We start from the raw sequence: 14,066 nt of genomic DNA on the forward strand, positions 1-14,066 counted from the left end.
ATATTCTTATAAATATCTTCGTTTGTGTTCAGCAGAAGAAAGAAAGTAATACACATCTGTGATGGCATTTTGGGGTGAACTATCCCTTTAAAAAAAAAAAAAAAAAAAGTAATTTAAACATATTTAAAGTAATTTAGTTAAAGATTACACAGTTGAATTTAATGGAATTTTGTTATGAAATTAATATGCGTAAATCCTAAAAATAGGCTAAAATACATTTAAAATGAATCCGTCACACACACTGACATAAAATCAGGTTGTGTAAACAAAGTGTTTGCGCATTGGAATGAAACATGGCCACCACAGAAGCCGGATGTGAGCATTATGTTCGCAGCTGTTTGTTAAAAGTGAGCGAATTTATTTACATTCCATTGCCTATTTACAGTGAATTTCACATATTTCGTAAAAACGTCCTTGATCGCGTGTTAACTTGATCGTGGTTTAAATAAAAGGTCTAATTAGCATACTAGTTAACTGTATAGGGAATGCACATGAGATCATTGAACCTGTTTTATATGTTTATTTTGAGAATATTTTATGAAGTACATTCTTAAATTACCTCAAAGAGTTCTCATCAAAAAATCATCCACGTGCAGCAATGACAGATTTGCAGATCCTTGGCATTCTAGCTGTCAGTTTGTCCAGATACTCAGGTGGCATTTCAGATTGAGCTTTATTGCCAAGTATGCTTACACATACAAGGAATTTGTCTTGGTGACAGGAGCTTCCAGTGCACAACAATACAAAACCAGCAACAAGACAGATAATAATAGAAAATAATTAAACATTTAATAAAAACAAATTTAAAAAATAAAATAAAAATTTAATATAAAATAAAGTATATATAGAATACACAATAAGACTATATATATATACTATATATATATATATATATATATATATATATAGACACACACACACACACACACATATACATATACATACATACACATATACAAACATACATACATATATATATGTGTATATATATACACTACCGGTCAAAATCTTTTAAACACTTACTCATTCTTTATTATAATTTTTTTTTTTCACATTTTAGAATAATAGTAAAGTCATTAAAACTATGGAATAACATAAATGGAACTATGGGAATTGTGTTGTGACTAAACAAAATCCAAAATAAATCAAAACTGTGTTATATTTTAGCATCTTCAAAGTAGTCACCCTTTGCCTAGAATTTGCAGACGTGTACTCTTGGCATTTTCTAAACCAACTTCTTGAGGTATCACTCCGGGATGCTTTTTAAACAGTATTGAAGGAGTTCCCATCTATGCTGGGCACTTATTGGCTGCTTTTCTTTATTATTTGGTCCAAGTCATCAATTTAAAAAAATTTGCCTTCAGATCAAAAGATTTTTAAGATCATGAGAAACATTTCGGTCAAGTGTTTCAAAACTTTTGACCGGTAGTGTATATATATATATATACACATATACAGACACAAACACACATAGTGCAAAACTAAATACAACTCTGTTATGTACAGTGCAAGGGAATGTAATGGCAGAAGAGGTTGGATGTGTTGGATAATATAAAAAGACTAGACTGTGTATTTTTCACATAATTATTGCTCAATGGGGCAGTTTTAACTGTTCATGAGATGGATAGCCTAAGGGAAAAAACTGTTCCTGTGCCTGACGGTTCTGGTGCTCAGAGCTCTGAAGCGTCGGCCAGAAGGCAACAGTTCAAAAAGGTAGTGGGCAGGGTGAGTGGGGTCCAGAGTGATTTTTCCAGCCTTTTTCCTCACTCTGGAAGTGTATAGTTCTTGGGGGGGGGGGGGGGGGCGGAGCAAACAATAATCCTCTCATCAGTCCGAACTGTCCTTTGTAGTCTTCTGATGTCCGATTTCATAGCTGAACCAAACCAGACAGTTATTGAAGTGCAGAGGACAGACTCAATGACTGCTGAGTAGAACTGTATCAGCAGCGCATGTGGCAGGTTGAATTTCCTCAGTTGGCGAAAGAAGTACCACCCCACACTTCCTGTAGCACTTGCCATAGATGTGGCTGTCTTGTCGGGCACTTCTCACGCACCTTACAGTCTAGCTGATCCCACAAAAGCTCAATGGGGTTAAGATCCATAACACTCTTTTCCAATTATCTGTTGTCCAATGTCTGTGTTTCTTTGCCCATTTGAACCTTTTCGTTTTGTTTTTCTGTTTCAAAAGTGGCTTTTTCTTTGCAATTCTTCCCATAAGGCCTGCACCCCTGAATCTTCTCTTTACTGTTGTACATGAAACTGGTGTTGAGCGGGTAGAATTCAATGAAGCTGTCAGCTGAGGACATGTGAGGCGTCTATTTCTCAAACTAGAGACTCTGATGTACTTATCCTCTTGTTTAGTTGTACATCTGGTCTTCCACATCTCTTTCTGTCCTTGTTAGAGTCAGTTGTCCTTTGTCTTTGAAGGCTGTAGTGTACACCTTTGTATGAAATCTTCAGTTTTATGGCAATTTCAAGCATTGTATAGCCTTCATTCCTCAAAACAATGATTGACTGATGAGTTTCTAGAGAAAGCTGTTTCTTTTTTGCCATTTTTGTCCTAATATTGACCTTAAGACATGCCAGTCTATTGCATATTGTGGCAACTCAAAAACAAACACAAAGACAATGTTAAGCTTCATTTAACAAACCAAATAGCTTTCAGCTGTATGATATAATTACACAAGGATAAAATGTTGGAGTGATGGCTTCTGGAAATGGGGCCTGTCTAGATTTGATCAAAAATGATTTTTTTAAATAGTGATGGTGCTGTATTTTACATCAGTAATGTCCTGACTACACTTTGTGATCAGTTGAATGCCACTTTGGTGAATTAAAGTACCAATTTCCTTCCGAAACAGCAAAATCTGTACATTATTCCAAACTTTTGGCCGCCAGTGTGTGTGTGTATATATATATATATATATATATATGGTAGTTTAATTAAATTTGTATTTCATTTTTTTTAATCTGCAGGCACCCTGCTGTGGGAAGTTTTATGTGTGCCGACTGTGTCATGATGATGAAGAGAATCATCAAATGGACCGATTTAAGGTTCGAGAGGTTAAATGTGCAGTGTGTAATACTGTTCAAGAGGTAAAGTCATATTTAAGCTCTGTTATAAATACATTATACAGTGTGCTTGGTCATGTTTTGAGGGAATCTGATGAAAACTGTCAAGAACATTATATTTAGGTTATATTTGACCCCACAACAGGTAAAAATAAATTAATTAATTAATAATATTTTACTTAAAGGTGCACTTAGTCATTTTTTCCTCATTAAAAAGAGTTTAACTCCTAAAGACATGAATTGTAATTTCGCAATGTATGTAGGAAATCATGACCTACACATTAAAATGAAGACTCCAGTCATATCAGTAACCTTATAAAAGCTGTTTTATTCTACATGGAGAGGGTCCGCACAAGGGAGCTGCCATGTTTGAATCACATGACCATCTGAATACTTCTCGCTTAATCTCAGTAACCATCCTGTTATTTGACACTTTCACTCATTGATTAAAGTAATCATGGCTGACTGTGAATACTTAATTTCCTGAAACTAAAAATTATTGATTTGTAATGATGCTAGGTGTCAGTGTAAGTCCAAGATGACACAAAGACAAAAGTTACTGAGTGCACCTTTAAAGAAAATTAAGCCTATTTAAGAGTTAAGATTGTTTTTTTTTTTACGGGGGCCTGGGTAGCTCAGTGAGTACTGACGCTGACTACTACCCCTGGAGTCGTGAGATCGAATCCAGTGTGTGCTGAGTGACTCCAGCCAGGTCTCCTAAGCAACCAAAATTGGCCCGGTTGCTAGAGAGGGTAGAGTCACATGGGGTAACCTCCTCGTGGTCGCGATTAGTGGTTCTCGCTCTCAATGGGGCATGTGGTAAGTTGTGCGTGGATCACGGAGAGTAGCATGAGCCTCCACATGCTGTGAGTCTCCGCGGTGTCATGCACAACGAGCCACGTGATCAGATGTGCGGATTGACTGTCTCAGAAGCGGAGGCAACTGAGACTTGTCCTCCGCTACCCGGATTGAGGTGAGTAACCGCGCCACCACGAGGACCTACTAAGTGGGAATTGGGCATTCCAAATTGGGGAGAAAATGGGATAAATAAAAAAAAGATTGTTTTTTTTAACATTGTGACATTTTAATGACAATGAAGCAAATTTTTACTTCCAATTTCTTTACCACAATACCTAAAATGAACATTCTAATTACTGTGATGCAAAAAAGACTATATTTAAATAATGTAATTTTATGTCATGGTAGTATTTGTTGTAATGCACGTTACATTTGCTGATTTAAATAATAAAATATTATATTAATATTATATTCTAATAAAATATTAGAACCTAATGAAAATTTGGGAACAAAAATGAAAATTTTCTCATCATTTACTCACCCTCATGCCATCCTAGATGTGTATGACTGTCTTTCTTCTGCAGAACACAAGATTTTTAGAAGAATATTTCAGCTCTCCGGGTCCATACAATGTAAGTGAATGGTGATCAGACCTTTGTAGCCTAAAAATTCACATAAAGGAAACATAAGAGTAATCCATACGACTCCAGTGGTTAAATCCATATATTCTGAAGTGATATGATAGATATGGGTGAGAAACAGATCAAAATGTAAGTCCTTTTTTTTTTAAACCCTAAATCTCCAGATTCACTTTCACTTTTACATCTGAAAGCCACACGTGATGCCTGTTTAGTTTCACTTTCCATCTGAAAGTTTCTCACCCACACCTATAATATCACTTCTGAAGATATGGATTTAACCACTGGAGTCTTATAGATTACTTTTATGTTTCCTTTATGTGATTTTTGGAGCTACAAATGTCTGATCACCATTCACATACATTGTAAGGACCTACAGAGCTGAAACATTCTTCTAAAAATCTTTGTTTGTGTTCTGCAGAAGAAATTCATACACATCTGAGATGGCATGAGGGTGAGTAAATGATGAGAGAATTTTCATTTAGGGGTGAACTATCCCTTTAATTGACGTTAAAAGTGTCTAATTTTTGTGACGTTTTTGCGTGAATCACCTTATTAGTCTTTCATGTACAGCAGAAGGAAATGACATGACTCCAAGGTGCTGAATGTAATAAATTGCTTTTTAGCTCTGATTTAGGATTAAATTGCCTCTAAATACCTCTGTCCTTCTGTATTGTTCAGGCTCAACAGACATGTAAGGAATGTACAGTGAAGTTCGGCGAGTATTACTGTGGCATTTGTCATCTGTTTGATAAAGACAAGAAGCAGTACCACTGCCAGCCCTGCGGAATATGCAGGTTTGCATAACATTTACATTTATCATCCAGCACACACTTTTATTCAAAGCAACTTTGTTATTCAAGAGAAGCACTACCACTGTGATTATTCATTTAAAGCTATTTCTTAATTGCCATTTTACTCTATGTCCTTTCTTCACCTTCAGAATTGGTCCAAGAGAGAAATACTTCCACTGCACGAAATGCAATTTATGTTTAGCCACTGATCTTAAACATAATCACAAGGTACTAAAATAATTATCTACATTGGTTCTATTAAACTGGAAATACTTGTTTACTTTCTTGTTATTAGTGAATAATTAAGCACTGCTTGTTGTTTCAGTGTGTTGAGAATGTCTCCAGACAGAACTGTCCTGTATGTATGGAAGACATCCACACGTCCAGAATAGGGGCTCATGTTCTTACCTGTGGTCATCTCCTACACAGGTGAGTTTTTTTTGATGATCTACATGTTAACTCATAAATTAGAATGAAAAAAAGCTCAGAATTAAGTCACTAGTCAAGACTGTAGGGCCCACATTTATACTGTTTATGTAAACATCAAGTAGTTAATTGCTGAAAAAATTGACAGTGCTTATATTTTTTTATGCAGTCACAAAATTATCCATAGAAACTTTTACCAAGATGATCACAATAACTTGAAAGTAGAGATGCCCCAATGTATCGGCTGCAGATATTTATCGGCCAATTATTGACCAAATTAAAACCATCGGAATATCGGTTATAAGCATGAAAACGCTGATATATAGAAAATGATGGTTGATTTATAATTAATTAGTTACACACTTTGTAAAAAAAAAAAAAAAGTTAATTTAAAGGGTTAGTTCAACCAAAAATGAAAATCTCTCATCATTTACTCACCATCATGCCATCCCAGGTGTGTATGACTTTCTTTCTTTAACAGAACACATTTGAAGAAAATTTGAAGAATTGAAAAATATAAAAAAATATCTTAGCTCAGTAGGTCCTTAAAATGCAAGTGGATGGTGATCTGACCTTTTGAAGCTCCAAAAATCACAGACAGTCAGCATAAACATCATCCATACGACCAGGCTGCGATTTGTTGAAAAACCAGAGGGTGGGGGGACATTTCAATGTGAATGTCATCATTGAAATTTTAATGTAGTATTTTGCTGCAGGGCTAACATTATCTAACAAATTACAGATTTGATCATCATCCATCACCATTTATATGGACTATATAAAGATTTCAGCATTTTTATCTTCTATAAAACACCCGGTAATATAATCCCAGGTTAAGATTTAAATTTTGTGAATCTGAACTGTCTGTTAGCCCTTGGCTTTAATTAGGACCCAAGCACTGAAAGTGCGGAGACCCTATTGTTCTTCTAAGGATTATTAGGGGGCCAAGCAGCGAAGCTTGGTAATTGTACTGATTGTCTTCATTTTCCTTCTTTTTTTTTCTGCCCTAAAAGTGTCTGGGCGTCAGAAACCATGAGTCGTGGAGACACCAAACTTGGCAGGATGATCCCAAATCCCCCTCACTACTCTGGCACACAAATGCACACCCATCTGACCCTAGGTGGCGCTATAATAAACACTTTTACATTTTGGCTCATATCTCTGCAACCGTAAGGGCTAGAATCGAAATAATTTTTTCTCTGATTCCTTGAGTAAAGCCATACTAAATGTATATCTCCAATTTCATTTCCGTCTATAATTTTCTTCCGCCATGTTCAATTTTTTGAAAAACCTACTTTTTCGAACTCCTAGACCGTTAGTCCGATCGGCATACATCATTTACAGACCCTTCTGACAAAAGTTATCAAAAGAATTTCGATACTTCAAATCGTTTCGAAGATATTAACAATACAATTCCTTCGGTTTAACGCAATTTGAGTAATTGATCAATATCTACTCATCGCAAACTCCAAATGTAACCAAACTTGGTGCACATAGTCAACAGGAAGTTTAGAAGACGTCAACAAAGTTTCGTACAATTCCAACGAAAAAACTGTCATAACTTTGCAGCCGTTTGAGTGACAAAGTTCAAATTAAATATGCATCTTCTTTGGTTCAAATGCTAACATATTCTTAAAAAAATAGATTCAACAAATTGACAAAAATGTCCGCCACCAGCCAATCAAATTTCAGCACCTTATAACTCGTATTGGGAATGGCCGAGGGTTATGAAAATGACTATACACAAGCAGGGTGTCAACTTGAAGCGGCATATCAGATTTTGTGACAATCGGCCACACGGTGGGGTTATAATTAGCTAATTTGCATTTTTGCTCATAACTCCGGAACTGTATAGGCTACAATACAAATTTGTAGCTTCTCTGAATCCCCAGTATATGGTCACTTGAATTTCCATTTCCGCAAGAAACTTTTTTTACAATTTCGATTTATTCGAAAAACCTACTTTTTCAAACTCGTCCTAGGCCGTTTGCTCGAGTCTCATGAAACTTGGTATATATCATCTACAGACCCTCCTGACAAAAATGTATCAAAAGAATTTTGATTTGTCGAATCATTCCAAAGATATAAGCAAATATGTTTTGGCCATGGCTTATAATGACTAATTATCCTGTATCTTGTGAGCGCAATTTTCAAACTTAACAAAATTTTTACACATGGGCAAGAGAACACTCTGAGGTAACATGACGAGTTTCATTCATTTTTGATGCTAGGGGGCGCTATACCTTAAGAAAATCCTATTTTTGCAACTGTGCTCAATGCAGGTGAAATGTCACACCAAAATAGCTGTCAACAGCATCCACAGGATCTTTTCTGTCAAATTTGATTATTTTGGTCATCTCGCCATATGTGCTTGGCCCCCGACAATAGCCGCTTGCGGCTATATTTATCATTATTCTGTTCAAGGTTTTCGGTATTTTTGGGGTACTTCACATGCATGAAAACACTTGAAATTTTGCCATTAGGGCTGGGCAAAGTTTCAGGGAGGGGCGTGCAGTTCTGTAGCGCCCCCTTTAAAATGGGCATGTAAGACGGCCTCTGTAGCACCCCCATTTTCACCTACAGTCACCAAAATTGGTACATATATAGTTCTCATCAAGCCGGACAACTTTCATAATTATAGTTATTAGCTCCGCCCAACAGGAAGTCGGACATTTTAGATTTTTTTGAATATTGCAGTCTCTGAATTTTTAAATGTTCCTCCTAGGGGATTCATGAGACTGTCACCACATTTAGACAACATTATGCCAAGACATTGAAGATGCTAAATTGTAGACAGATTTTTGATATATCGAATGGTGTTGCCATGATGAGGCATTAAATTAATAATGAAATATGGGAAACAGGAAGTGTCTCATATCTGTGTACAATGTGTGATTTAGTTAAAAATTGAGATGTATGTTTAGTCTTGGGAGCTAATCACATGGATGTGACTATTTTGGGCCACGGTCATAGCGCCACCACTTGGCAGCAGGAAGTGTGGCTTTTACAACAGACTTTAAAATAGTCCTCTTATATTTACCCAAATTGCTTCAAAATTGTTTAGAATAATGTCAAATGCCAAATGCATGTGTCCACCTTGCATTGTTTTCTGAAACCCACCAGGTGGAAATGGACCCATGGTGCTTGGGCCCGTCATCTCTGCTTGCAGCTATATTTATCTTTGTTTCTCAAGTTCTCCGTGTGTCTGAAGATGTTGGTCATGTAAGAAGATGCCAGAAAAAAGACACACTTTACAAATTATGGACGGATGCATGTTTTTCTCAAGCATTTAAAGCAATTAAGTACACCAGCATGTAATTTTGTGATTTGAACAGAGTGAAGGGGAGAAGTTGTGTTTTTATGTGTTGTTCGGACACTGCAGCCTCTCGTTTTGGAACATATTTTCGGAAAGGTCATAAAGAAAATACATAATGTGAATGGATTGTCCATATTTTTAATTCAAGAGTTTAATATAGGATTACAGGCTCACTAATGTCACCAGTTGTGTTGTATTTAGTTAGGTATTGGTGTTCAAATCAGTTTTTTCTAATAATCCCATATCAACTACAGCATATGTTCAATTTTAATATTTCTTGTTAATTAATCAGCACAGCTATACATTTTCTGATAGGTTATTTACGTGTGATTTCAGTGTGTAAATGCAGCGAGTTTACGCACCCATCTCTGGGATCTCTACAGACATCCCTTATCCTGTGCGAATTGAAAGTAAACATTACAGAGGTCCGCAGTAATAATTAAGCTACAGTCAGACATTTGTCCAGAAAACTAAACACATCCAAATAAGGCTTTACTTAAAAGCATCATCTACTGTAACTGTTGGATATGTATACATTCAGTCTCATTAGAAACAGATAAAATGTATCCCCTCCAGAGATAAAAAATTAATGGCCAGAAGGGGGGATATCAAAAGCAGAGGCAGGGGAATCCCCCACATCCCGGCAAATCGCACCCTGCATACGACTCCACTGGTTAAATTAATGTCTTCTAAATTGAAATGATTGCTTTTGGTGCGAAAAAGATCAATATTTAAGTACTGTTTAACTATAAATCATCGTCAGCAGCAGTACGCGCGTGTGATATAATCGGGTTGGCATGTTCATGCGAGAACAGATGGACGTGCAACACACCTGGAAGAGCAGCACTGTTTACAACTGAGCTGGAGGAACGTTGTACAAAAGCTTAGTTGGTTTTGGTTTAGATGGATTTGGTTTGTGTGCTCATCCTGGATGTCTCAACGGAGAGAAAAACGTGAGATTACGTCTGTAACATGCCAACGCAAATACGTCACATGACAGACTGCGTGAACTCTACTGCTGCTGACCGGAAGCGATGATTTATCGTTAAAAAGTACTTTAATATTGATCTTTTTTGCACCAAAAGCAATCGTTTCACTTTAGAAGACATTCATTTAACCAGTGGAGTCGTATGGATGACGTTTATGCTGACTGTTTGTGATTTTTGGAGCTTCAAAGGTCTGATCACCATCCACTTGCATTTTTAGGAGCTTAGATATTTTTCTATTTTTCTTCAAATGTGTTCTGCAGAAGAAAGAAAGTTATACACATCTGGGATGGCATGAGGGTGAGTAAAATAATTTTTATTTCTGGGTGAACTATCTGTTTAAATACACAATCCAGAAATTATGATAGCCACAATATGTAGAAGGGTTGGCACTCCTAAGAACATGTAATATTTAATTTGTATTCTTTCTCGTTCTTATGTTAATATGACAAAAACGCCATAAATAGACGTGACAGTTGTGAAAACGACACTTACCTATAGACTACATGATGGGGGAAACCATCCAAAACTCTTTGAAACCAGCAGATTTTGACTTCTGAGATATCGGTATGATATCCATTAATTCTGCATGATTGATTGAATTAAGACTGAAATCGCAATATGGCCTTGCGTGACTGCTAAACTTTTTTTTTTTTTACGTTTGTGCTTCAGTCAGCGCTGTGTGAGCAAGCAGCGCCCTCTAGTGGTCTTGACGGCATTATTCATTAACTATTATACCAATATCTGTTATACCATACTTCAAAGACTTTTCTTTGCAAATAATCAACATTTCCATTAAAAAAAGTCTAGTCTAGTTGTCTAGTAAGTCCGTCAGCTTTGACCGCTGTGATTTTACACATTGTAAAATTACACCTTTTTTGTTGTTGTTTTTTTTCCTTTCTTACTTGCAGAACATGCCTTGAAGATTTGTTCCAAACTGGGTAAGGGTCAGCTTTTTTGTTACAAGTTTTTTGTTTCTTCAGTTGGCATTGTTGAATTTTTGCTCATGTCTACATAGATTCAAACAGACATTTTGAATATTAAGACCCTACACTCCTATGATTGTACAATGACAGCACCTCTATGCTACATTAAAATGTCTCATACCTTTGGATGTTCCTGAACCAGTTTAAAGCTTAAATAACAATGTAATTTTCCATATGTGAGAAAGGTACTCAGAGTACAACAGTGTTAATATTTAGTAGTTTTCTGTTCTGCAGTGCTTACCGCTGTCCACTGTGTAAGCACTCGGCCTTGGACATGGAGCAGCACTGGGAACAGATGGATAACGATATTGCCCAGTCATCCATGCCCACAGAGTACCAGGACTCAACAGTTAAGGTAATGCAGCAAAGAAAAGACACCTAACATTTACATTTAGCTGATGCTTTCATCCAAATTGACCAAAATGACAAATGAGGAACTATACAAATGTGAACATTTGTTTGAGAGTCTGTAAGATTGTAAAATGTAACCTTAGTTTTAAAATGCTAAATGTTCAACGCAGATATTTTAGGTCATTAACAGGATATGTCAACATTTATATATGAACTTACTGTTTTTCCTGCTATTTATAGCATGAATATCATGTCAGTATCATATTTCACCTAATATATAAATATATTACAGTATATAAATTTATTCTAAACTTAAAATACAAAACATCTTAATGGTCCTCAAAATAGGCTTAATTTTCTTTATATATATATATATATATATATATATATATATATATATATATATATATATATATATATATAATTAAGCTGTCTATCTATCTACTGTATCTACAGAACTTACAAAACTCATTTAAACTCATTTATATGTGAACTGTTTTTTCTGCTATTTATGGTTTGAATATCATATTTGACCTATATACACACACACACACACACACACACACACACACACACATATATATATATATATATATTACATATATATATTATAACATATTCTTACTGTTGTAATGCAAAAAATGTCATTTTTTTATTATTATTTAAAAAAAATTATTATCCCCTTTTCTCCCATTTTGAATGCCCAATTCCCACTACTCAGTAGGTCCTCATGGTGGCACAGTTACTCACCCCAATCCGGGTGGCGGAGGACATGTCCCAGTTGCCTCTGCTTCTGAGACTGTCAATCCGCGCATCTTTACACGTGGCTTGTTGTGCATGACACCGTGGAGACTCACAGCATGTGGATGCTCATGCTACTCTCTGTGATCCACGCACAATTTACCATGCGCCCCATTGAGAGCGAGAACCACTAATTGTGACCACGAGGAGGTTACCCTATGTGACTCTACCCTCCCTAGCAACCGGGCCAATTTGGTTGCTTAGGAGACCTGGCTGGAGTCACTCAGCACACCCTGGATTCAAACTCACGACTCCAGGGCTGGTAGTCAACGTCAATACTCGCTGAGCTACCCAGGCCCCCCAAAAAATGTCATTCTAATTACTGTAATGATATATAAATAATGATATTTAAATTGTAACAAAGTATTTAATTGTGGTACTATTTGAGGTTCCACCTTGAATGTATGCCTATTTTAAAAAAGCAATGAGAGTCTAGTGAGATTGAGAATAATGTCTAATAGTCTAAGGACTATTGAGAATTCATTGTCATGAGAAATGCCATAATGCAAATAATCTTAATGTTCCTAAAATAATCTTTATTTTCTTTATGCAAATATAATTTATTTTGATTAGGGATGAAATATGACCAGGATATGTTTTTGTGAGATTCACCTTAAGTAATTTATGCCAAAAGGGCAGGTTAAATAATCTCTTTTTTTGTGTGTGGTTGTAATTTTTGCAGATAATATGCAATGACTGCCAGGCTCATTGTACTGTCGCCTTCCATGTGTTGGGGATGAAATGCAGCAGCTGTGGCTCCTATAACACCACCCAGGACGGGGGGCTGATCATGCCTCCTGTTGTAGACACACAACATACTGCAGAACAGCCAACTGAAGAAGAGCATGATGCTGAGCAACATGAGTGACGTTAAGACTCTAATAACTAATTTAATAAAAGCTTTCATCTATCTACCATGTCTATACAACAATTCTGTGTTATTGCTTCATTAAAATGAATGAGAAATTGAGAACATTTGGGTTGAGGCTTCTTTAATCAGATGATGGACACTGTCAGATCTTCTCTTGATTCCCTAGTCAGACCTCTAATTGTCTGGGACACGCATGACAAAAATTTCCATATTCACTTTCTCATAAAGAATGACCGCATTTGGTTGCACATCATTTTCTGATTAAGGTCTATATTCGAGTGGTGGTGGCGTAGTGGGCTAAAGCACATAATTTGTAATCAGAAGGTTGCTGGTTCGATCCCTACAGCCACCACCATTGTGTCCTTGAGCAAGGCACTCCAGATTGCTCCAGGGGGATTGTCCCTGTAATAAGTGCACTGCAAGTTGCTTTGGATAAAAGTGTCTGCCAAATGCATAAATGTAAGTATTCTGGTTAAGCTTTTATTCTAAATAAAAGTTTACTTGCTTAACAGTTGGTAGAATATTCTTGTTTATGAAAACCCCTTTATTCATTGATTTTTCTTGTAACACCATTTTTGGGCAGTTCAAGTTTGTGGAAAAAATCTCATATTAAACTGGCAACTCTTTTAAATGTTATTTATTGTTCTAGTAAACCAGAAACACTGTTATATAAAAGCAAAATATTAAATATGATTACATGAATATAAGATGATCATATTATGTATTATAGTACTATCATTTAATTTTAAAATGAGAGTTTCCTCAATGTAGGTTGTTAATGTATTTGATGCAAGATCAGTACAGTCAGTCACATGATTAAAGGATGTTTCTCAATAATACTGTCATTTTTTATGTCTTGCATTCATATAATTTTGCAGATGTTCTTAACTAAAGTCATCTTTTCGGAATTCCCTGGGAATTGAACCCTAGCGTTGCTGGCACCTTGTTGTTGGACAGGAACTATATCCAATGTTCATGTTGTACTTTTTTTTTCTTTTCAGTTTTGTGACCCCAGATGCATCTTTGTA

At 36.1% G+C, this 14,066-nt stretch overlaps 1 protein-coding gene across 2 annotated transcripts; it reads left to right on the top strand.

The window, feature by feature from the left end:
- The first annotated feature begins 261 nt into the window (after positions 1 to 261).
- Positions 262 to 13,765, top strand: LOC127430572 (RING finger and CHY zinc finger domain-containing protein 1-like). 2 transcript variants are annotated; one of them, XM_051680420.1, is made up of 8 exons: positions 262 to 347; positions 2,976 to 3,095; positions 5,189 to 5,304; positions 5,451 to 5,529; positions 5,627 to 5,730; positions 10,941 to 10,970; positions 11,235 to 11,370; positions 12,850 to 13,765. In XM_051680420.1, exons 1-8 carry the CDS (start codon positions 294 to 296, stop codon positions 13,033 to 13,035), a joined length of 825 nt encoding a protein of 274 aa, XP_051536380.1. In that variant the 5' UTR covers positions 262 to 293; the 3' UTR covers positions 13,036 to 13,765. The 2 variants fall into 2 exon arrangements, with proteins under 2 accessions (XP_051536380.1, XP_051536389.1); XM_051680429.1 differs by having other exon boundaries at positions 11,250 to 11,370.
- The last annotated feature ends 301 nt before the right edge of the window (positions 13,766 to 14,066 follow it).

Source organism: Myxocyprinus asiaticus, chromosome 3, assembly GCF_019703515.2.
Source record: "Myxocyprinus asiaticus isolate MX2 ecotype Aquarium Trade chromosome 3, UBuf_Myxa_2, whole genome shotgun sequence".
In the NCBI taxonomy this organism is placed as follows: domain Eukaryota; kingdom Metazoa; phylum Chordata; class Actinopteri; order Cypriniformes; family Catostomidae; genus Myxocyprinus; species Myxocyprinus asiaticus.